The 25,741-nt window shown below is 35.7% G+C and overlaps 1 protein-coding gene across 2 annotated transcripts in view; it reads left to right on the top strand.

Moving 5' to 3' along the window:
• Csmd3 (CUB and Sushi multiple domains 3) overlaps positions 1-25,741 on the top strand; it is a 1,591,133-nt gene that overhangs the window by 1,475,566 nt on the left and 89,826 nt on the right. For both annotated transcript variants that reach the window (XM_032915225.1, XM_032915219.1), the window contains 3 exons: positions 1,218-1,406; positions 2,042-2,219; positions 3,032-3,177. In XM_032915225.1, the coding sequence (XP_032771116.1) occupies positions 1,218-1,406; positions 2,042-2,219; positions 3,032-3,177 (513 nt within the window). The remainder of the gene's footprint in view (positions 1-1,217; positions 1,407-2,041; positions 2,220-3,031; positions 3,178-25,741) is intronic.

The following is a 25,741-nucleotide window of genomic DNA, read 5'->3' as shown; positions in this document are numbered from 1 at the left end:
CATATATGTAGCAGAGGACGGGCCTTTTCAGGCATCAATGGCAGGAGATACCCTTGTTTTTATGAATGCTAGATGACCCAGTGTAAGGAAATTCTAGGGCAGGTAGGCGGGAGGGAATGAGTGAGTAGATGGGCTTGGAGCAACCTAATGGAGGCAGGGAGTGGGGGATGGGATGAGGGGTTTCTCAAGTGGAAACCAGGAAATGGGATAACATTTGAAATGTAAATAAAGGAAACATGTAAGGAAAGAAAAGGAAAGAAAAAAAGAAATATACAACTAGCTTTAATATTGAAGAAATTAATTCTTCAAAACTAGATAATTTTTTTTCTCCTCAGCACTTCTAGAGAACTCAGAGCCGTGTATGTGGTATACTTTAGAAATTTAATTGAATATTTATTTTACATGTATGAATATTTGGCTTCCCTATACATATATGAACCATCTGAGTGCCTGGTGCAGAACATAGCTAGAAGTGTTATTGAATTTTCTGGAACTTATGCTACCAATGGATGAAAGTCATCATGTGTGTGTTCTTGAAGTCTGAATGATACAGCTGTAAATAGTTTTAGGAATTCATGAAGTTCATAATTTCAAAATGCATTCAACCCTGCTTACAAAGCATGTGTAATACGAAAGGAAATGGGGGGAAGCTGTGTAATCAATGACAAAGAAATATGCAATATTATCTTTTATAAGATGAACAAAAGAGTAAGAAAAATTAATCTTAGATTAAAATTCACAATAGTCAAAATTTAAAGTTGAGCAGAAGTATTACAGATTGTCCATTTAGAGAAAATATTTTAAAATTCAAAAGACTAAGAATTAGGGTTACATGTATGTAGTTATTTTATTCTACATGCAAGTGGCACAACCGAGAAGCAATTACATTCTATTTAGAGAATCAGAATATGTTTGATTAAAATTGTGGCTGTAAGGAAAGTTTACATTTTTCTTCATGTTCATAATTTAGATAAATTGCACCAACCTAAGGCAGCTGATGCATTTTTATGAATTATCATTTTAAATATGAAGATTATAGATATGAGAAGAAATTCTCATTACACTGTCTCTGACAACCTTTACCATAAGCCCGAATTAGTATTTATTCAAGTACCTCTGAGCAGTGTGCTATTAATTGCCAAGTTACAAATAACACCTGTTTGTGTTCTCTCAAATTCAGAGAGGGACATGCCCTTCTTTCTCATTTTTTCTTCCAGCATATCAGTTGCAAAGCTGTCCTGATCCTCGCCCATTTCGAAATGGGTTTGTAATTGGAAATGATTTTACAGTGGGCCAAACCATTTCATTTGAATGTTTCCCAGGATACACATTAATTGGCAACTCAGCTCTCACATGTCTTCATGGAGTTAGTCGGAATTGGAACCATCCACTGCCAAGGTGTGAAGGTACGCTTTTAAACTGGAATTATCTCTAAGATGACGCTATTTGTTAGAAGTTATGAGAGTTACGGTTTTGTTTTCAGATGAGGATTTTTTTAAATAACTAAAAAAGATAAGCAAAAATCACAATTGAATACAAATTATATTAATTGCAGCAATATTAACCTTCCACTGAGAGTATAAGCAAAGTTTATTAACATTTTAGACACTTTGGAACTTCTTTTGTGTATATGTGGTGGGGAGGGTGTGTCTATGTTTTTAATATCAGTATTGTAAACAGAGACTCAAGATAGTTATTTAATTTGAGTACCTATTCTATAAAATTGCTGTTGAAAATTTAAGAAAGGCAGTATGTATAGGGCATATATCTATAGATATATAGATATATGTATTATGGCAGGAAGTTGTTTATGCATGGATACACATGATATTCACAAAGCAAAGAACTTTGTGATCACCAATGACAACTAGTATATCAAAGATCTCACATGGAAAAAAATTTAAAAATGACTGTATTTTGTACATTCTTACCAATGAGGGTAGAACAAAACATTACAACTGGGTAAAATGTTTGATATCTTTGCCAGTTACCTAGTATAAGTTTGTCATTTTCAAACATGCTCATGTATCTCTTTCCATAGCTCTTTGTGGCGGGAATATAACTGCAATGAATGGTACCATTTATTCTCCTGGCTATCCTGATGAGTATCCTAACTTCCAAGACTGCTTTTGGCTTGTTAGAGTACCCCCTGGGAATGGCATCTACATCAATTTTACTGTTCTTCAAACAGAACCCATCTATGACTTCATTACTGTATGGTAAGCCAGTACCTTTTGATTGATTAAATTATAAAAGAGAATAAGGTCACAATTCTCTACTACAAACTACCATCTGACATTTGAATTGGCATGATAAGTGAGAGTCAGTATGGTTTGTTTGTTTTTAAAATGAGATACATATAATAAATATATTTTAGAGTATAGTCCCATTAAGTAGAAAAAGCCCACAGGTGAAAAGGATTTGAAGGCATTATTAGAAAATGTGTAAGAGTGGCAATTTCCAGAACTGTTTAAGGAAGTCTTCTATTTATAAAAATTGGTAAAATTTAAGACCCTCCTCTGTTCAGATAGTAATTATATTATATGCTTATTAAATTCTTGTCATAATTTATTATACAATAAAATAATTATACTATTATTGTACCACTTGCAGTAACTTTATTAAAGGTACAAAGAAAGTCTCTGAATTAATCACAGACAAAAACACTGTGTGAGCTGTAGGAGCAGCTAATTATAACAGTCTGATTCTCAAGACTGCTGTCAAAGAAAGGAAGAGAAGGCACCACAAGCTTTAAGAGATTCTGAGTACTTGCTGAAAGCTAAATTGATTACAGTTAATATTGGTTCATTTTGTTTAAGTAAAAACATAACCCATTTTAATGCTTCATATTTTAGCATTTTATTATTTGTGTAGGTGCATGACATACCAATATAATTTTTGATTCTAGGATTATTTCACTTTGCTCTTAATGTAATGATAGGTGATTGTATGCAAGACCTTCGTGAAAATTCATTTAAAGCTTTGTAAATCATCAGTGTCATTCTCTCCTTCCCAAACCCTTGTCTAATAGGGATGGACCTGACCAAAATTCACCCCAAATTGGTCAATTCAGTGGCAATACTGCTTTGGAATCAGTATACAGCACTTCAAATCAAATTCTAATCAAATTCCACAGTGACTTCACAACAAGTGGCTTTTTTGTGCTCAGTTATCATGGTTGGTATTATCTAAGTGTTTCTATTTCATTTGGTACCATTTAAATTGTCCTGGAAAATTGAATGTAATATATCTTTATCCAGTGATTGAAAATGTATTAAAATCTGACGCGTTGATCATCGCTGTAACTTATGTATTTCAAACACATTTACTTGCAAACCATGACCTCCTCTAAGTACTTAGGGATATTAACGTGTGAGCAAATGGCTATAGGAAATAAATCAGTCAGTAATTACCCAGTGGAAAATAATCATTTTGCATGAAAACCAATAAAAGAGAACCAGCTGTTCATATTTTACTGCATGTAATTTGGAGACAGCAATAGATTCTCTGAACAAAAAAAAATGTTTAATCTAGTCAACCTGCTGTGAATATTTCTAAAATTAGTATCTAATATCTTTATGCTCTGGATCACATTACTCATTTATTTAAACTCTTGTTTCAAACTGTATCTGTGAAAGAATCTTACAATTTTTGATGATGATTCCAGATCATTAAGTTCATAGCTTTTATCCTAGGAAATTACTTTTGGAGTTTCAGTTTTATTTGCTATATAGAATTGTTTTGGGTCCTACCTTCAGAGCATTAAATTTGTGAGAAGATATTATATTTTTCACAGAAATCTCCCTTCATATCTGTTGGCTTCAAATTAGTTGTGTTCATTAGAAAAAAAGGAATGTTTATTTATTTTCATTTTAAAAATATTTATTGTCTATTTGCTTTGCATTTGAGCACAGCTACCTTCCATCCTTTCTTTCCAGTCCCACCCTTACAAATCCCTCTCCCCATTCTTCCCACTCCTTCTCAGAGAAGGGGACCGTCCCCCTCCCTTGTGCACCACCCTACCACAGGTTGTCTTGTCACAGCCAGACTAAGAACATCCCCTCTCACTGAGGCCCAACCTATCAGTACAAGGAATGTGGAAGGGAACCTAATGTCAACAAACAAAGAGGGAAACAGCCCCCATTCGACTTGTTAGGGGATGCACATGAGCACCAAGCTGCAATTTGCTTCAGATATGTAGGGGTACATTCTTCCAAAGGACTTCCAGGGCTCCAACTGATATTTGGCGGTGGGTCTTTGAGTCTGACTCAGTCTACTGAAGGATGAAGCCTCTGGGGAGACAGTTATGCTAGGTTCCTGTCTCCAAGCACAGCAAACTATCATTAATAGTGTCAGGGATTGTCTCTCTCACAGCGGATGGCTCTCAAGTTGGGGAAGTCACTGGTTTGCCATTCCCTCAGTCTGTGCTCCATATTTATCCTTGCACATCTTGTAGGAAGACAAATTTTAGGTTGAAATTTTTGTGGGTGGATTGATGCCCCCTCTCTCCTTTAGAAGTCCTTCCTGGTTAGAAGAGGTGGTCATTTTAGTCTCCATATTCCGCTCGGTAGAAATCTAAGCTAGGGTCATCCCCATAGCCTCTCCATACCTTTTCCCATCACAGGACTCCATCTAGTCACCAGAGATGTCCCCAACCTCCTTCTCCCTGACTGCTGAATTCTATTCTCACTCCTGCTTATCTCTTACCATCCCCACACCTGATCATCATAATTACATATTATTATGTGCTATTCAACATCCTGTCTTACATAACATTGTCAGAATGATCTAAATTATTTCACAGGAACAATTAATCTACTTAAATTTGTAAATTTTTTATAAAAATTGGACAATAAACAGGACTTTGTGTACTATATTACTATACTATTTAATGTGTCAGTTTGATGCATAGTAATGAAATATTAGATACTTATGGTTTGTACTATGGGAAATCCAAATTTATCAAATATGATTTCATTTAAAACATTTAATCACATTGACTGGTAGAATTGAGAATTGACTACACAATACTCAAACTGCTTAATTGAACATGTTATGTCCCAGTTGGGTGATCACTAGCTAGTTTCCCCGTACCAACTCTGAACATTAATTCTGCATGTACATTGTACCATAATTACTGAGAAACTGGTATGTTCTCAGAAACATTTTCAGGCTTCTTACTTGTTTGATTCTCTCCTTCTAGTCTGTAAAATTATTGGGACAAAATAAGCTGGGTGTTAACTGCCTTAAACCCCTAAGACAACTCAGCAGACCCCATTTTGCAACTTCCTTTAATAAATTAAAAGGTAGATGGTTATTTATCTTTTATATTTGTTAACTAAATGGAGTTTTAAAAGATCTCCCAGTGGTTAAGGACATGTATTTTTCTTACAGAAGACACATATTTGATTCCCATGACCCACATGACAGCTTATAATCATATCTGTAGTTTCTGGGCTTTCAACACCATTTTCTGAACTTTCTCAGATATCAGACACATATGTGGGACACAATCATGCAAACAGTAGTCTTATAAATATAAAGTAAGTTAAAGAAATCTAAAAACACTTAAATTTAAGGCAGTTTACTTTATAATTTCTTTTTATTTAAATTCTGTTGATTATAAAAGTGTTAGGTGTTCAATTTATTAATTTCACAGTTCAAGGTTTTTATGCTTTCTTAATGTCACATTGATCATTTTTGATTTACTTATTAACATATTTTAGTATCTTAAAAGGTTTATGTGGTATTCCCACTCTCTCTTCTGTTTGTTATGAGATCTATCCCAAACCTATGTCTTCTGTAAACCATTATATCCTAAGACTTTTCAGATAAAAAATAACATTCGTAAAAGCTTTACAAAACAAAATTTTGTGTAAGAAATAGAATCCAAAGGTCACCTTCCCTGAGACATTTCATTTGAGGAAATGTTTTTGTTTTTGTTTTTCCTCTCAATTACTTTAACCACAATGCACTACAGTAAGAGCTTTCCTTGAGATATACTACTGGGTCAGAATGAAGTTGGCAGATGATAGAAAGTAAAAACATTTTTAGGCAATGACCTGTTGAGTATAAACTTATAAACCCCATTTTAAATGGCAGGGATTATAGACACTGATTTAAGTATCACCATATTACTAACAGTCACCGTTTACTGAAACATATGCTTGGAAAATTATAGGTGTTTCCTATACATTAGTGAGTTCTAGTTTACATGAAAATGTTATTAATTCTGTTTTAACAATATAAAGTATAATTAAAATTGAAACAATCAGGAGTAAAGCACAAAGCAATAAACATGGTATAGACTATATATAGGACATAAATAGAAATAGGTTTTTCTGTCTCCAAATCATTATTAATTATTTGTTTACTTACTTATTGTTTTTCTAGACAGGTTTCATTGTGTTGCTGTCTTAGAATTAGCTGTAGACCAGGCTGACCTCAAATTCACTTAGATCCACCTGCCTCTGTCTCCTGAGTGCTGGGATTAAAAGCAGGTGCCACCTCCCCCAGCTGAATAATTCATAAAAACAAACAAAAAAAGCAAAAAAAAATCTAAAATTTATTGAGATCACTCATTTTTAATGACATCTCCACTTAATTAACTTGACTTTCAAATGTCTTAGTGCTTGAGTTAGTGACACACAGGCTGTGAATTGTGCTGAGATGGTTGGAAGTTGACAACTCGATGTGTCTGTTCTGTATGTTTACACAATGTGCTGGGGCCACTATCAAAAATGACTGTGAAGTCTGACTTATGCAGAAGGGATGTGGGAAGCACAACACTGAAATCTCTGCTTGTTAATTTAAATGTAGAATGTTGGTTCTACAATATGTTGGTTTGTTGTCCAGGCTGTCTTTATTTTCTAATACCTGAGTATAAAACAATCTTATTTTTTTCTCAAAAAAAGAGAGCCTTATTGAGAACACAGTGCTTCCTCCTTATCTGTAGCTGGAATTTTACTATCATATGTATCTATAATCTCTTGTACTCAGTAAATAAACAAAAAATTGTCATGTAAATCCATAAAATTTAAATAAATTTTAGAATACCTTATAATTATTGAATTTTATAACATTATTTACTGTTATTTATCCTTTTTTGCTTCTATTGCACTCAGTAAATAATAAAAGAGATATTCTAAACATTAATCCATAAAATATACACAAATTATGGTATTATAATTATTGAATTATATAACATTATTCACTGTTAATTGAATGTAATTAATATGAATTTAATTAATAAATTAAAATTTAAATATGCATAGAAAAAGTCTTACTTATACAGTATAGGGCAAACTGTGGCTTCAAGTATCAACTATGATTTTGATGTTTTCCCAATTGATAGAGGAAGATTAGTAATTCTCATTTCATATTGTTTTATATAATAAGAATATTTAAGGTAGAGCATAATTTGTTTTGTATTAGTTAATGTATTTATCAGGTCTGTGACGCTTTTTAAATTAAAAATAGATTTTTCATATAATTTATTCCAAATAAAGTTTCCCCACTATCTACTCCCACAAGATCCTCCCCATTTCTTCTCACATCCAAATCCAACCCTCTTCTGTTGATAATTAGAAAATAAACAGCTTCTAAAGGATAATATAATATAATGTAATACATAACATATATACTATAATATAATATATAATATGTAGAATAAAATATAATAATATAATAAAAGAAACAGAAGAAAAAGAGCCCCCCTCATAAAAACACAAGAAGCATATACAAATGCAGATACTGGTTACACTTTTCTTTTATTATCCATTGAATACAAGAAACTATGTATACATAAGCAGTGGAACTCTAAGCACAGATAAGCAAGGACCACTATGCGCTCAGTAAGATGTTACTTTATAAAAAGATGAGATTCCAGGTATTTGAAAATAAAGATGGCCTTAACCACAAACAGAAATGTCGCAAAACCAATATTCGTTGTTTAAGTCAACAGTTACACATTCTAGAATACTATAACAACACAAAGTCATCAAGCATATTACATATATAAAGGATCTGAAGCATACAGAGGAAAAGATATATGCACATATTACTCTATGTATGTAAAGTACTTTTAGTTTAAAGAAATAGCCAAGGCAAGGCATTATGAGATAAAAAGTCTCCAAAGATGTCATTGTTCCATGATTTTGTATTATCCAGACACAGCTGTCCATGCAGCCTGCCCTTAAGTGTAGTCTGTTTCTCCAGTGAGACTTCATTAGCAAGTAGCGACCAGTTGGTTGTAACTTCTGCATTAAGAATGAGGGCATGTGAACATCCTTCCTTTCCGTCCCAGGGTACCGTACTCCACAGACTCACGCACTTTATCCGTGCTGCCTCAGTCCCTACATTTCAATCGTTTTTACTTAGATGGCCTTGTTTTCTTGGTGTTTTCTGTCATCTGTCTCTTGTTCTTTTTCTTTACTCCTCATTTTAATAACATTATCTGAACCCCTTGGGAGTGGGTGGCTGTGGATGGAGAGATCCTGTTTATGCTCGAGTCTTCCAACGTCTTCTACACTCTGAATGCTGGCTGGCTGGCTGTGAGTCTCTGTATTTGTTCCCATCTGCTGCAGTAGGAACTGATGATGGCAGAGGAGGATGCTGGTCTATGTGTATAGAAGAGTGTCATTTTAATGCCATGATGCTTTAGTAGTGCTAACCAGTTTCAGGTTCTGGGTGACCCAAGTAGCATCAGGTATGAAGTCTGGCTCATGGGATGAGGCTTAAGACAAATAAGATATTGGTGGTTACTCTTGGAAGATTTGTGTCGCTGTTGCACTAACACTACTTATACCACCGTAGACCCAAGTTGTTTTTACCCACTTTGGTGTTTATTTTTCCCCTTTGGTGCAGATTACCTTTAGGTACCAAAAACACTAACCCTTATTGGTGAAGGCTGTAGGTAGTCACCATCTTTATTTTTCCGTATTCAATAATTTACATAAATGTTGTCTTCAGTGACCTGCGGTTTTCAGGAATGTTTTCTGTAATTTCTGTTTGGTCATAGGTTTCGATATAGGTTCTACAGAGTTAAGGCTGTTTGAGAAGAACATTCATTATTCACCTGCTTCTACAGATAAAAGAAACATTTATATAAAGTATTTTAGAATTATTCTTAGGTTTATTTTAAGTGCACAAGCCCCTTTGCATTATAGCTTTATAAAAGATAAAGTCTTGTCTTATGTTCATATTTCAGTTCAAAGAGAGAGAAAAAAGAAAGAATATCAAACTCATAAAAGGTTTCCTATTCAGATGTTCAGAGTGTACAGTGAATGGGTATTACAATGGTTTGTGTGCATGTGCTCATGTGCATACACGTGAGTGTGTTTGTGTGTGTGTGTGTGTGTGTGTGTGTGTGTGTGTGTTTACTGCTATTTTCTTTTGTAGAGCAGTATGTCATTTTACCCCATGTCCCCATTCTAACTACTTTCTGGTTCTTGGTCACCTAATTAAAATAGGGGATGAGTTTGGCTCATGAAATGGGGCTTCAGACAAATAAGATATTGCTTGGTTACTCTTAGATTTGTGACACTGTTGTACTAACTTGTACCACTGTAGACCACTTCTGTGTGTAAAATGAAGTCCTAGCTAAATATATAACTACACAGCTATAATTTGAATTAGCAAAACATAATGTCATTTACTATTATTTAAATAACTAATAACTCAGTGATTAAATAAATGTCTCATCAAAAGTATATGATATTCTTCACTATGTCTTCTATTTTCTTTTGTCATACTGTCTCTTCTAGACAAAGATCATCATCACATAGCTTTTATGAAACTGGATTTAGTCTATTGATTTGCTACAATTAGTGGGACAATGCACCATTGACAGACACTGTGGCATCTCAAAAACTATCATAGGGACACATGTGAGAAGCTGTGAACTGTCTGAGATAGTTTGGAAGAATGACTCAAAGAAGCATGCTTTTCTGGATTAGGTGCTGTTCAAAAAATTTAGATTGATTTTACATATGGGCATTTTAGCACATTCATTTTTGGTTTTCCTAGATAGAGGATATATATATATATATATATATATATATATATATATATATACATATATATGTGCTATGGAGATAATAACACTCATATTGGTTGATGTAGAATAATCTTGCTGAAATGGTATGGCCTAAATTGTGTTCTAGTTTCATAATTCCATTATAGGAAGGCCTCGTTTACATCTTGCTCCAGTAAGTTCAAATAATTATGTTGTCTGATGCTCACACTTAGTGAAATTGTTTTTATTTAATAGAAGACAAGTTCTATCAGATATAAGTCAGCTCTAAACTGACAGAAGATATGCATTTTTAAAAAAGTCAGTTCTGAATATTCACAGTGGGCTAAAGTGATGGGTAATTATTGGTATGGTATATTACTGCAAAGTCCCACAAGCTGTGGTGATGAATGAATAGGCAGCAGAAATAGAGGCCTATGAATATAACACCACTGCTGCTAATGCCCTCTGTTACCTGCTAATGGGCAAGGAAAGTCAACCATAAGGAACAGCACTCAGTGCTGTGTCACAACCCCTTCAATTACCCATGTGCATAGCAGGATGTCTGCTCATGCAACAGACACAGGAATGTTCCTGTGATGGCCCTGAAAGCTCCCAAAATCTTTCTTTGCAGTGTTTCCTGTGATTCTTTTACCATGAAATTAATTAAAGATGTTTACTGTTAAACTTCCTTAGGACACAGATTTTCTTTTTATCCTTAAAGTCAAGGATTAATATTTGCTCCCATTTCTGACAGCATATCTTATCTAGACAGAAAGCAGGTTTAATCTCAAACACAGAATGACAGTTGTAAGTAATTTAAGCATTACAGAAACACACTTGTGGTTCATGTTAACTCATTAGCAGGTTTTCTACTAATGTTATATGTGTATATAAAGATATTCATAGGGGTATACCTATTTTCTATCCCATTTGCAATTTGATAAGCATTTATTAAGAGCTTTTTACAATGATCTCGTGTATAACTGTTTAAGTTCATTCTAGATAATGTTAAAAACAATACTGCTAAAGATTCCAAAGTCTAGTACATAATTATCAATGTACCCACCCAGAACTTTCTTATATCTACAGACGATCATACTTGACCTATTATGAATCATCACTGAACTAACCCAGGGCTTAGTGTCTATAATGGAACAAGATTATTATTTTTATCATCTATAAAGAATAATATATCTTTACTTAGCCAAAAGGTTATGTACTTGTGCATTTTTGTTTTGGAGAAAAAAAATGGCAATCTGCCGTTTTCTTTCTTTCTTTTTTTTTTTTTAGCAGCCTCTAATAGCTCAGTTGAATAGAAAAAGATAAATGTGCTATTCTTTTCTGGAATTGGGTTGGATGATGAACCACAAAGAAAATAGCAAATTAAAAATAACCACAAAATATGGCCAGAATCAATTTCTAAAAGGATTGCAAGAAGTATTGGGCCAGGCACCAGATATCCATGAACACTCAAACAAGGCATTTAAGTGATAGCTATCTGCTAAGATACTGGAACGCTGAATACAATGTCTCCACATTGTGCTTAAGTAGTAAAATGATGTTTCAAGGCTGAATGATGTTATCAAACAAAATGCTTACATTTTGAAAGCAACTCAGATTTAGATTAATTGTGAATTTGAAAGCTGTAAAGAACTATTGATGCATCATTTCTCTTTGGAGCCATAGCTGGAAAAGTTCTTAGAGAGCATTCCATGAAAGATGTGCACAACAATATGTGAACAGCCTATTTAAAATTTAGGTAACATTATTTATACCACTTGCCTCTGCTAATGACTGAATGTGTTGCTTTGTCTACTACCATTCACTGCTCCAGGTAAACTTCCCTCTTCCACAAAGCTCCAAAAAAATAGATGTAACATTGTTTGCACTTTAGAAACAAAGTGATTTTTAACCCATGTCATATGGGTGATATTTATACTTCACATCGACCTTGGAAATAACTAGAACATGCATTATGAAAAGGATGATATCATCATAGTTTGATGGTTAATAACTATTATTTTCTTTATTTTATAAATATTTCAATTAAAATAATTACATTTTTCCCTCTTTCAAACTCCTGCCATATGTTCCAGTCTCTTTTGAATTCATCACACACACACACACACACACACACACACACACACACACACACACACACATTTATATATGCTAAGTCCATTCAGTACTGTTTCTATGAATATTATTGCAAGGCAGACCACTTGGTAATGGTTAACCAATTCGGGTGCAGATTCCTGGGAAAGATTCATTCTCCCTCTCTCAGAAGTCAATAGTTGTCTGTAGTTAACAAGTTAGTCACTTGTGATTTTTGTTAAGATTGGGGTTCCATGCACTTCTTTCCTTCCACATCAGCATGTTTATTGGTATTGTCATTGTCATTGTCCATGTTTTTCAGGCAAGGATATTGTTGGTATATTATAAACAGCTTTGTTGTTGTTTTTCCCACTTTTCTTTTTATTTATTTTTGTCTCATATATCGCATCCTGACTGCAGCTTTCCCTCCCTCAACTCCTCCCAATTTCCCCTACACCTTTCCATCCTCCCAAGATCCACCACTCCTGTTTCACTTCCAGAAAGAGCAAGTATAGTAACTGACCACAACATAACACATCCACTAAGACTACGCTTGAAGCATAGGTAACCCAATGGAAGAAAAGGGTCCCATGAGCAAGCAAAAGAGTCAGAGACTCCCTCATGTTGACTGCTATGAATCCCACAAAACCCCTAGCTGAACGAGCATAGCTTGTGTGCAGTGGACCTAGGACAGATCGATGCAGGCTCCAAGATTGCTACTTCAATTACTGTGAACTGCTATGAACTCTGCCTTTTCGATGGTGTGGGCCATTTTCTTCTGGTTTTCCATGATGTCTCTGACTCTTTCTATCCTTCCTCCCCCTTTTCCACAGGCTTCCCTGAGCTCTGCCTAAAGATAGGCTGTGGGTATTTTCATCTGCTTCTGTGAGCTACTGGAGAAAGCCTTTCTGATGAAGAATGGGCCAGGGATTGATCTATGAGTATAGCAGAATAGCATTAGGAATTGTTTCACGGACTTTTTGTTTTCAGTGGGATGGTCAGTCATGTTTGAGTCTACCCTTAGGTGTAACATGCCTAGATGGTAAGGAAACAGAAGCTGTAGGAATTCCTTATTGTTTTGGTAGACGCATTTTCACAGTAGCCCTCCTGGGCATCTGACTCATATCTTCTTGCTTCCTTGTTCACATAGTATCTTGCTGTTGTAAAAATATAAAAAAATTAAAAAAAAAGTATTGGTGTCTTTTTGAGCCTTGAGGGTAGGTGATTGATGAAGACACACTATTGAGATCTGAGGGTTTCTAAAATCAATCTCTCATGCATGTTGTCTAGTGAGTGCTAATTTCCTATTTCTTGTAAGAGGAAGCATTTCTTATTATGGCTGTGCCAGCAATTGATCTATGGGTATGGCAAAGTATTGTTAATGAGTGTTTGTATTTGTTCTGTTAGCAGAACAGTGGAATTTGATTTTTCCCAAGGTCCATGGTGTATTGCTCAGATTTTAGGCCAACTGGGCAGTGTAGGGCAGGTATTGCCTCCATCTCAAGGTGTGGTTCTTAAGTCCATTCAGAGAATGATTTGTTTATCCCATATTTGTGCATCCTTCACCTCATCACATCTTGCAGGCAAGGAACTACGTATATTACAGATTTTGTAGCTGATTCATTGGTTACATTTCTTCTCTGCTAGTTAATCTTCCATGACCATGAATAAAAAATTTAGGTGACAGTAGTCACCTTAGTCAGTAGGGGTGGAGGTTCTACATAGGCAACAACTTGTCTTCTCAGTATTTAATGAGATATGTAAGTATTGTTGCCAGCAACTGAATATTACCATCAATTGGTGGGAAGTAACAAACAGCCTTGTGATATCCTGAGATGTTTGGATGTTTCCATAGAAATGAATGAATACTGTTTCAATTATTTCTCAGACATTTCAATTTATTATATTGACTATTCCTCTGTTTTTATATGCAACACATCTTCAATTGTGTTGTACAATTTCTTGATATTTTTGTTCTCTATATATCCTCTGCATTAATCATCTGTCAGATATGTAGTAGGCAAAGATTCTCTGCCTCTTTTGTACTTCCTCTTCAGATGATGAATGTTTTCTTAACTAGACTTGAGACATTGTGGCTCTCAGAACATCTCAAAAACTCAACATGGTGGGCATGAAAATTACTTAATGTTTCTGAACATTTCTTTTGCAGCACTGTGCTGGTAGTTGTAGGATCAAAGAATACACATTTCCATAAAATGTATTGCTGGATTATGGATTCTAGCATATTAGAAGTCTATGTGAACCAGTAAGGAATCTCAGCCAAGCAAATTAATCATTGTAGAGCCAGAGTGAATCTATTGCTCTGGTTTTGGAGATTGTGGGAGTGTGATTTCAATAGTTATGAGGACTAGTTATATTCCTAGTATGGAATATGCCGTAGAATTAAAGAATTACTTCAGTAGTCACACTGATGTTAATATTCACTAGATAAGGAGAAAAGACTCGATCAAAGTATTCTGTGCTTCTCTCCATTCTAAGTGTTTAAAGTATTCTAATTCAATTTCATTATTATATCCATTTTAAGTGAGAAAAGAAAGGCACACATTGTTTTGAAATTTTAATTTATTATTGTTTGCAAATATTTTCCATATCCAGCCTCTATTTCCTCCCTTGCATTCCTCCTGAGCTTCTTACCAATACAGGTACCCTGCAATTTTATGTGTGATTTTTGTTGTAAGATATGAACCTAAACAGGCGAGGGGTCATGTGCTATCCTTGGGTGACTTATGAGGAGCCATCAAACAAAGACAACTCTCTCTTTTTAGTTGCAGCAAAAACCATTGTTCGGGTGGTATTTGGGCCTCCAGAACCTGTTTCTACTGTGCTAGAATTTTTAAATAATTTGGCATTTACACTTGTATGCAGGTGCATATTCACATGCATTCTTTGCTCCTTCTCTTTAAATGATGTTGAACTCAGTCATTCAGCAAGTATTTATTATTTGTTCATTGAATATCTGTTGCTCCATGTCAAATACAACCTCCCCCAAAATTAGTAGTATTGCCAAAAGTCTCTCTTTTTGTCAAACTGTATTAAATGCATAAAATGGGTATGAAGCCAATAGATTTCATATTATTAAAGTTGTCATAGGAATAAATATGTGACTGAGAATGTAATATGTCACTTTAATATAATATGAGGAATGAGGAGACCCTCACTATTTAAGATACAATATAAATAAGAGCAAAAGCAGTTAAATGGTAGTGGTCTAGAAGCACCATTATTTAGAACACAAAGCTTAAATGTTTTGTTACCCATACCAACATGTTTTGGAGCTTTGTTGATTGACTGATAGAGGAGCTAGGCTGCTGGTATATATATACATATTTTTAGTTTTAGTTTTTCTTTTACTAAAACGATAGTGCTGTTTAGTATTTTAGGAGAATATAGCAATCTAGGTGGATGAAATATTGGATTACACCTGTGGTTCTTGAGATTTAAATATTCTGAAGTGGTATCTATTTACAGCTAAAGCATGAGATAATTCATGTTTTGGATAAGATTCTTTATAAGTCTCTTTCTCTATTCTTATCCATTACCAGATGTAGTTATTGTTATTTTTATTTCCCATTGTAATAAGTTTTGGTTAAAGAGTTTTACTTAGTCTAAAATTAAAAAGAAAATTACAGTTCCAAAATAAGGCCTACATACTCTTATATCACATATCTCCACTTCAGCCCTGTTTTTTCCACTTTTTCTCCTAGATTTTTCATAAACAATCATCATGTTTTCTTGTCTATGTGTACATATTTTGTTTTTTCTGTGAGGTCTTCTCATCTCTGTATCTTCTTTCTTCCCAAAACCTACACCACCAACAGACCCACCAGCACCAACACAAACATTCACACCGTGAAACATATTTCTTACTTCATTTAGTCAAATTCTACTCATTAGTTGTTTGATTCACATCATCCTCATCCATTATCAGTGTGCATATAAGAATGATTATAAGTAAGATTTTAGCGTACTTCTAACATATCATTGCATATAACACATAGTAGGAATGCAGTAATAACTTACTTGATGAGCCATGGAAAGTATTGGACTAAATGTAAAGATCACTATAAGATATATATCTTATATATATATGAAAGAATAAATACAGAAGAATGCAACATTATGAAATTCTACTCACTATTTTGATGATTAATTAGAGGCTAACAAAGCTTCCCTCTATGAAGACATGGGTAAACAATTGTATGTCAGATAAAAGGTTCCTTAGAGGAAACAGGAATTAAACAGATACCTCAAAAAAAAAGGACTGAGGATAATAAAATTAGTAGTTTGCCCTATCTCAGACTATAAAGTCATCCTGTAACCCATATTCAGTATGTTATTCATATTCGGTACATATTAGGGGAATAAGAAAAATTACTCCAACTCTTGCTTATTTCATGCAATTATGGATAAAATTATGATTATATGAACAGATTAAGTTTGATCTTTTTCTTTGTTTTGTGGAAATGTGTGCATTTTTATAAATGCATATTACTGAAAGTGTGTGCATGTGTCTGAGAGAGACAGAGAGAGAGAGACAGAGAGATGGAGACAGAGAAAGACAGAGAGTGAGAGAGAGAGAGAGAGAGAGAGAGAGAGAAAGAGAGAGAGAGAGAAGAAGAGAAGGAGGAGGAAGAAGAGGAGGAGGAGGAGGAGGAGGAGGAAGAGAGTGAGGGAGGTAGGGAAGGGGGAGAGAGAACATTTAGAGGTTGATTATGTATGTACAAAACTGAAGTTTATGTTGTGTGTCTTTTTTGACCTGTCTTCAATTTGTTATTTGTTGAAGAAAGGTCACACTTGGAATTGTAACTTTACCAATTTCAGCTACTTAGTTGACCAGATATCTCTATAGGTTTGGGGAATTAGGACTGTAGTCTTCTTGCTTGAGTCACAAGGAATTTGGATGCTGTCTAGGTTAATCAACAGTTAATGATATGAAAGAGAGATATAAAACATTAAAAATCCACTGAATTCCATTGTAATAATGTGGATTATTAGGTTCCTAGGGTTTCTGGAATAATAGTATCATGAGTTAGGTAGATTATTGTGACAGTTCTTCCTCTATTCTTTGATGGACTCTTGTCCTGAGACCATGCTGGCCCAGACACTGTTATCCTCACTTTCAGGCACAAGTGGCAGTGTTATAAATGTGTACATGTATGACATATCACTTGACTAAAATTTATTTTGATATCTAGATTTTTGATTCCTTTATTTTTTCTCTCCTCTCCCTTTTCATTCTCAGCTTTTCCATCCCATCCTTTTCCTTCTTCCCTTCTTTCCTTCCTTCCTTTTTCTACCTAAAGAGACAAGCAAAGCTTTTGCTTATTTTTGAGATTTTTAAAAAACTACATCTCTTCCTTCCTTTTTCTCATTCCAAGTACCCCCATATTCTCCCCTATTTTTCCTTCAAATTAATACTCTCCTTTTTATAAATTGTTATTTCATGTTTATACATTATATATGTATATATACCTATGTATAACCTGTGGAGTTATGCAATTAAGTTTAATGATAAGAAAAGCTGTTATTATGTTCAAACAAGTAAGTTATTGTGTTCAAACATGTTCATGCCACCTGAAAGCTATACGAGATTCTTTCTTGTTTCCTACCTTCTGGGGATCAGCCAATATTTGTATTGTATTATCCATGTGAATCACTATGATCTCTTCACTCCCAAAGCATGGCTATGTCTCTATGTCTCATTATTTCTTTTTATAAAAATAACAGTCATTAAATTAAAGATTTGCTCCAATCAAATATTAAGAGAACTTACCTGGCTATTTTCCAATTACTATTTCACACAATGATCCGAGATTCAAGAAAGATATTAGCTTAAGGGACACCATTCAATGTGGCACAAGAGGTATGATATGATACATGTTTATCCTGAGATATTGTCAGCAACAACCTAAAGTTCTAGAATTATTTTAAGGAGAAAAAATTCAGAAACTGAGTAAACCAAATTACTTAATACATCCTATTATTTGATGAGTTTTAGTATTTTGCTTCAATGTCAAAGGACAAACAGATGAAATTGATTTCTTCTCTCATTTCCAACCTTTAGTTTTATGAGAGTTCTTTTTTTTTTTTTTTAGGATTTGTATATATATATGGCCATTATTATTATTATTAATCTGAGTATTTCTTATATACATTTTTAATGTTATTCCCTTTCCGGTTTCCGGGCAAACATCCCCCTCCACCTCCACTTCCTTATGGGTGTTCCTCCCAACCCCCCCCATTGCTGCCCTCTCCCCAACAGTCTAGTTCACTAGGGGTTCAGTCTTAGCAGGACCCAGGGCTTCCCCTTCCACTGGTGCTCTTACTAGGATATTCATTGCAACCCTCGAGGTCAGAGTCCAGGGTCAGTCCATGTATAGTCTTTGGGTAGTGGCTTAGTCCTTGAAACCTGGTTGGTTGGCATTGCTGTACATATGGGGTCTCGAGCTCCTTCAAGCTCTTCCAGTTCTTTCTCTGATTCCATCAACAGGGGTCCTGTTCTCAGTTCAGTGGTTTCCTGCTGGCATACGCCTCTGTATTTGCTGTATTCTGGCTGTGTCTCTCATGAGCGATCTGCATTCACATTTTGATCATCCGTCTTGAGTTTCATTTGTTCTAGGCATCTAGGGTAATTCAAGCATTTGGGCTAATAGCCACTTATCAATGAGTACATACCATGTATGTCTTTCTGTGATTGGGTTAGCTCACTCAGGATGATAGTTTCAGTTCAACCATTTGCCTACGAATTTCCACAAAGTCATTGTTTTGATAGCTGAGTAATATTCCATTGTGTAGATGTACCACATTTTTTCTGTATCCATTCCTCTGTTGAAGGGCATCTGGGTTCTTTCCAGCTTCTGGCTGTTATAAATAAGGCTACGATGAACATAGTGGAGCACGTGTCTTTTTTATATGTTGGGGCATCTTTTGGGTATATGCCCAGGAGAGGTATAGCTGGATCCTCAGGCAGTTCAATGTCCAATTTTCTGAGGAACCTCCAGACAGATTTCCAGAATGGTTGTAGCAGTCTGCAACCCCACCAACAATGGAGGAGTGTTCCCCTTTCTCCACATCCTCGCCAGCATTTGCTGTCACCTGAGTTTTTGATCTTAGCCATTCTCACTGGTGTGAGGTGAAATCTCAGGGTTGTTTTGATTTGCATTTCCCTTATGACTAATGATGTTGAACATTTCTTTAGGTGTTTCTCAGCCATTCGGCATTCCTCAGCTGTGAATTCTCTGTTTAGCTCTGAACCCCATTTTTTTTAATAGGGTTATTTGCCTCCCTGCTGTCTAACTTCTTCAGTTCTTTGTATATTTTGGATATAAGCCCTCTATCTGTTGTAGGATTGGTAAAGATCTTTTCCCAATCTGTTGGTTGCCGTTTTGTCCTAACCACAGTGTCCTTTGCCTTACAGAAGCTTTGCAGTTTTATGAGATCCCATTTGTCGATTCTTGATCTTAGAGCATAAGCCATGGGTGTTTTGTTCAGGAAATTTTTTCCAGTGCCCATGTGTTCCAAATGCTTTCCCAGTTTTTCTTCTATTAGTTTGAGTGTATCTGGTTTGATGTGGAGGTCCTTGATCCACTTGGACTTAAGCTTTGTACAGGGTGATAAGCATGGATCGATCTGCATTCTTCTACATGTTGACCTCAGTTGAACCAGCACCATTTGCTGAAAATGCTATCTTTTTCCATTGGATGGTTTTGGCTCCTTTGTCAAAAATCAAGTGCCCATAGGTGTGTGGGTTCATTTCTGGGTCTTCAATTCTGTTCCATTGGTCTATCTGTCTGTCTCTGTACCAATACCATGCAGTTTTTATCACTATTGCTCTGTAATACTGCTTGAGATCTGGGATAGTGATTCCCCTGAAGTCCTTTTATTGTTGAGGATAGTTTTAGCTATCCTGGGTTTTTTGTTATTCCAGATGAATTTGCAAATTGTTCTGTCTAACTCTTTGAAGAATTGGATTGGTATTTTGATGGGGATTGCATTGAATCTGTAGATCGCTTTTGGTAGAATGGCCATTTTTACTATATTAATCCTGCCAATCCATGAGCATGGGAGATCTTTCCATCTTCTGAGATCTTCTTCAATTTCTTTCTTCAGAGTCTTGAAGTTCTTATTGTACAGATCTTTCCCTTGCTTGGTTAAAGTCACCCCGAGGTACTTTATATTATTTGGGTCTATTATGAAGGGTGTCGTTTCCCTAATTTCTTTCTCGGCTTGTTTCTCTTTTGTGTAGAGGAAGGCTACTGATTCATTTGAGTTAATTTTATACCCAGCCACTTTGCTGAACGTGTTTATCAGATTTAGTAGTTCTCTGGTGGAATTTTTTGGGATCCTTAAATATACTATCATATCATCTGCAAATAGTGATATTTGACTTCTTTTTTCCGATCTGTATCCTTGACCTCCTTTTGTTGTCTTATTGCTCTGGCTAGAACTTCAAGAACTATATTGAATAAGTAGGGAGAGAGTGGGCATTGTCTAGTCCCTGATTTTTAGTGGGATTGCTTCAAGTTTCTCTCCATTTAGTTTAATGTTAGCAACTGGTTTTGCTGTATATGGCTTTTTACTATGTTTAGGTATGGGCCTTGGAATTCCTATTCTTTCCAGGACTTTTTATCATGAAGGGTGTTGAATTTTGTCAAATGCTTTCTCAGCATCTAATGAAATGATCATGTGGTTTTGTTCTTTCAGTTTGTTTATATAATGGATCACGTTGATGGTTTCAGTATATTGAACCATCCCCTGCATGCCTGGGATGAAGCCTTCTTGATCATGGTGGATGATTGTTTTGATGTGCTCTTGGATTCGGTTTGCCCGAATTTTTTTGAGTATTTTTGCATCGATGTTCATAAGGGAAATTGGTCTGAAGTTCTCTTTCTTTGTTGGGTCTTTGTGTGGTTTAGGTATAAGAGCAATTGTGGCTTCACAGAAGGAATTGGGTAGTGCTCCATCTGTTTCATTTTTGTGGAATAGTTTGGATAATATTGGTACGAGGTCTTCTATGAAGGTCTGATAGAATTCTGCACTAAACCCGTCTGGACCTGGGCTCTTTTTGGTTGGGAGACCTTTAATGACTTCTTCTATTTCCTTAGGAGTTATGGGGTTGTTTAACTGGTTTATCTGTTCCTGATTTAACTTCGGTACCTGGTATCTGTCTAGGAAATTGTCCATTTCCTGCAGATTGTCAAGTTTTGTTGAATATAGGCTTTTATAGTAAGATCTGATGATTTTTTGAATTTCCTCTGAATCTGTAGTTATGTCTCCCTTTTCATTTCTGATTTTGTTAATTTGGACACACTCTCTGTGTCCTCTCGTTAGTCTGGCCAAGGGTTTATCTATCTTGTTGATTTTCTCAAAGAACCAACTTTTGGTTCTGTTGATTCTTTCTATGGTCCTTTTGTTTCTACTTGGTTGATTTGGCTCTGAGTTTGATTATTTCCTGCCTTCTACTCCTCCTGGGTGTATTTGCTTCTTTTGTTCTAGAGCTTTTACGTGTGCTGTCAAGCTGCTGACATATGCTCTCTCCTGTTTCTTTCTGCAGGCACTCAGCACTATGAGTTTTCCTCTTAGCACAGCTTTCATTGTGTCCCATAAGTTTGGGTATGTTGTATCTTCATTTTCATTAAATTCTAAAAAGTCTTTAATTTCTTTCTTTATTTCTTCCTTGACCAGGTTATCATTGAGTAGAGCATTGTTCAATTTCCACGTATATGTGGGCATTCTTCCCTTATTGTTATTGAAGTCCAGTTTTAGGCCGTGGTGGTCCGATAGCATGCATGGGATTATTTCTATCTTTCTGTACCTGTTGAGGCCCGTTTTTTGACCAATTATATGGTCAATTTTGGAGAAAGTACCATGAGGAGCTGAGAAGAAGGTATATCCTTTTGCTTTTAGGGTAGAACGTTCTATAAATATCCGTTAAGTCCATTTGGCTCATGACTTCTCTTAGTCTGTCTACGTCTCTGTTTAATTTCTGTTTCCATGATCTGTCCATTGATGAAGTGGGGTGTTGAAATCTCCTACTATTATTGTGTGAGGCAATGTGTGTTTTGAGCTTTAGTAAGGTTTCTTTTACGTATGTAGGTGCCCTTGTATTTGGGGCATAGATATTTAGGATTGAGAGTTCATCTTGGTGGATTTTTCCTTTGATGAATATGAAGTGTCCTTCCTTATCTTTTTTGATGACTTTTAGTTGAAAATTGATTTTATCTGATATTAGAATGGCTACTCCAGCTTGCTTCTTCTGACCATTTGCTTGGAAAGTCGTTTTCCAGCCTTTCACTCTGAGGTAGTGTCTGTCTTTGTCTCTGAGGTGTGTTTCCTGTAGGCAGCAGAATGCAGGGTCCTCGTTGCGTATCCAGTTTGTTAATCTATGTCTTTTTATTGGGGAGTTGAGGCCATTGATGTTGAGAGATATTAAGGAATAGTGATTATTGCTTCCGGTTGTATTCATATTTGGATGTGAGGTTATGTTTGTGTGCTTTTCTTCTCTTTGTTTTGTTGCCAAGACGATTAGTTTCTTGGTTCTTCTAGGGTATAGCTTGCCTCCTTATGTTGGGCTTTACCATTTATTATCCTTTGTAGTGCTGGATTTGTAGAAAGATATTGTGTAAATTTGGTTTTGTCATGGAATATCTTGGTTTCTCCATCTATGTTGATTGAGAGTTTTGCAGGATACAGTAACCTGGGCTGGCATTTGTGTTCTCTTAGGGTCTGTATGACATCAGTCCAGGATCTTCTGGCCTTCATAGTTTCTGGCGAAAAGTCTGGTGTGATTCTGATAGGTCTGCCTTTATATGTTATTTCTTGACCTTTTCCCTTACTGCTTTTAATATTCTTTCTTTATTTTGTGCGTTTGGTGTTTTGACTATTGTGTGACGGGAGGTGTTTCTTTTCTGGTCCAATCTATTTGGAGTTCTGTAGGCTTCTTGTATACCTATGGGTATCTCTTTTTTTTAGGTTAGGAAGTTTTCTTCTATGATTTTGTTGAAGATATTTACTGGTCCTTTTGAGCTGGGAGTCTTCACTCTCTTCTATACCTATTATCCTTAGGGTTTGATCTTCTCATTGAGTCCTGATTTCCTGTATGTTTTGGACCAGTAGCTTTTTCCTTTTTTTATTATCTTTGACAGTTGAGTCAATGATTTCTATGGAATCTTCTGCTCCTGAGATTCTCTCTTCCATCTCTTGTATTCTGTTGGTGAAGCTTGTATCTACAGCTCCTTGTCTCTTCTTTTGGTTTTCTATATCCAGGGTTGTTTCCATGTGTTCTTTCTTGATTGCTTCTATTTCCATTTTAATTCCTTCAACTGTTTGATTGTGTTTTCCTGGAATTCTTTCAGGGATTTTTGTGACTCCTCTCTATGGGCTTCTACTTGTTTATTTATATTTTCCTGGAATTCTTTTAGGGATTTTTGTGACTCCTCTCTATGGGCTTCTACTTGTTTATTTATATTTTCCTGAATTTTTTAGAATTTTTTGATTCCTCTCTGTAGGCTTCTACTTGTTTATTTATGTTTTCCTGTGTTTCTCTAAGGGAGTTCTTCATGTCTTTCTTGAAGTCCTCCAACATCATGATCAAATATGATTTTGAAACTAGATCTTGCTTTTCTGGTGTGTTTGGATATTCAGTGTTTGCTTTGGTGGGAGAATTGGGCTCCGATGATGCCATGTAGTCTTGGTTTCTGTTGCTTGGGTTCCTCGCTTGCCTCTCGCCATCAGATTATCTCTAGTGTTACTTTTGTTCTGCTATTTCTGACAGTGGCTAGACTGTCTTATAAGCCTGTGTTTCAGGAGTGCTGTAGACCTGTTTTCCTGTTTTCTTTCAGCCAGTTATGGGGACAGAGTGTTCTGCTTTCGGCGCGTAGTTTTCTTCTCTACAGGTCTTCAGCTGTTCCTGTGAGCCTGTGTCTTGAGTTCACCAGGCAAGTCGTTTGTAGCAGAAAAGTTTGTCTTACCTGTGGTCCCCCAGGCTCAAGTTTGCTAGTGGGGTGTTGCCTATGGCTCTCCACGGCCTCAGCAGCCAGGAAGATCTGCTGCCCTTCCGGGAGGTTCCGTGCACCAGGGTTCCAGATAGCTTTTTTGTTTTCCTCTGGGGTCAGTACTGTGTGCAGTGCAGTCTCTTCTGGTTTCCCAGGCGTGTCCGCCTCTCTGAAGGTTTAGCTCTCCTCCCACGGGTTGGGTGCAGAGAACTGTTTATCCCGTCGGTCCTTCAGGTGCGGTGTCTCAGGCAGTGGATCTGCTGCTCCTGGGCCTCCCTCTACCTTTTATGAGAGTTCTAAGCAGATGTTAGACCATAGCATTGATGTGGGGCTGTGGAAATAACGTGATGCTCATTGATACTAATTTACAACTTCACATCTATTGCACAGTAAAACTGAGTAAGAAAACTAATTCTTTCCATGTACCATGAATGACAGAAACCAAGTTTAATGCCTGAATTAAAATGAGCTATAATTCCTTAAAACAATAAAATAAGTCATTATTGCTGCATCAATTGAAGAAAATTTATTTAAAAAAAGGAAACTCAGTTTTTGTAGTAATATCCATAGTTCTCCATTATCTGAGTTGATCCCTCCTTTGCACTCCGTTCAAATAATGAATACCTCAAAATCTAGAAAGATAAGTGGTTCTCTTATAGTGCTTTATATTTTCCTAAGTCTTTCCATTATTTCCTTACAGTTACCTCTTATTTTTAGAACAACGTTCCTATAAAACCTAAATTCAGGTAGTCACTTTTTAAAATTTCTAGTAATTTTTCATTAAACGTAATAAAATATTGTGCTTTTTTCTACTCTGGGCATTCTTCTTAACAATTGTATGTTTGTTGGTTGGTTTGCTTGTTTGTATTCTTTATCCTTTGGTTTCACATCTTCTCTCTTCTGTAGTGTGTTACTCAGAAGAAATAATCACTGACCAGCAAGTTATTTTATAAAAATACTGAAGTAAAGGCAGGAAGACTTTTAAAGTTGTGGTAGCAATTTACAGAAGTCAATTCATTATTCTCTGTTGATTCATCTCTCTCTCTCTCTCTCTCTCTCTCTCTCTCTCTCTCTCTCTCTCCCTCCTCCCCCCGTGTGTGTGTGTGTGTGTGTGTGTGTGTGTGTGTGTGTGTGTGTGTGTGTGTGTGTGTGTGTGTGTGTGTGTGTGGTGTGTGTGTATTTCCAGAATTGTTTCTCTGTCATTAGAAACGATATTGTCTAGCTAATTAACCTTTTATAAATGGCTTCTGGTTAGATGATAATGAATCACCAAGAATCCATCACTGAAGTTTGTGTTCAACATGGCTTTTCTTTTCTGCCCTGAATCTGAAATTTATAACAATTTAGAGTTGAAAAAACATTACTTGTTCTTAGCATTTATTCCAGTAATTTCCTCTTGTAGAAGTAGTCATTCTTCGTGTCTGGTGTGATGTTCCTAAGTATGACAGTAATCTTTGTAATAGGTGAAATACTGAAGGTGTAGGCTGTTAAGGATGGGAATATTAAAATATGTTCTCACTAGTCTCTGTATTAGTCATGTCGAATGAGTTAGTTTGTGTTTTTATGTAACATTCTCTTTAGCTGTCTTTCTTTTCTGCATAAGTAGCAAAATATAACA

This window comes from Rattus rattus, chromosome 1 (genome assembly GCF_011064425.1).
Source record: "Rattus rattus isolate New Zealand chromosome 1, Rrattus_CSIRO_v1, whole genome shotgun sequence".
In the NCBI taxonomy this organism is placed as follows: domain Eukaryota; kingdom Metazoa; phylum Chordata; class Mammalia; order Rodentia; family Muridae; genus Rattus; species Rattus rattus.
Note: the sequence above shows the minus strand (reverse complement) of the source record. Positions and strands in the feature narration are given on the sequence as shown.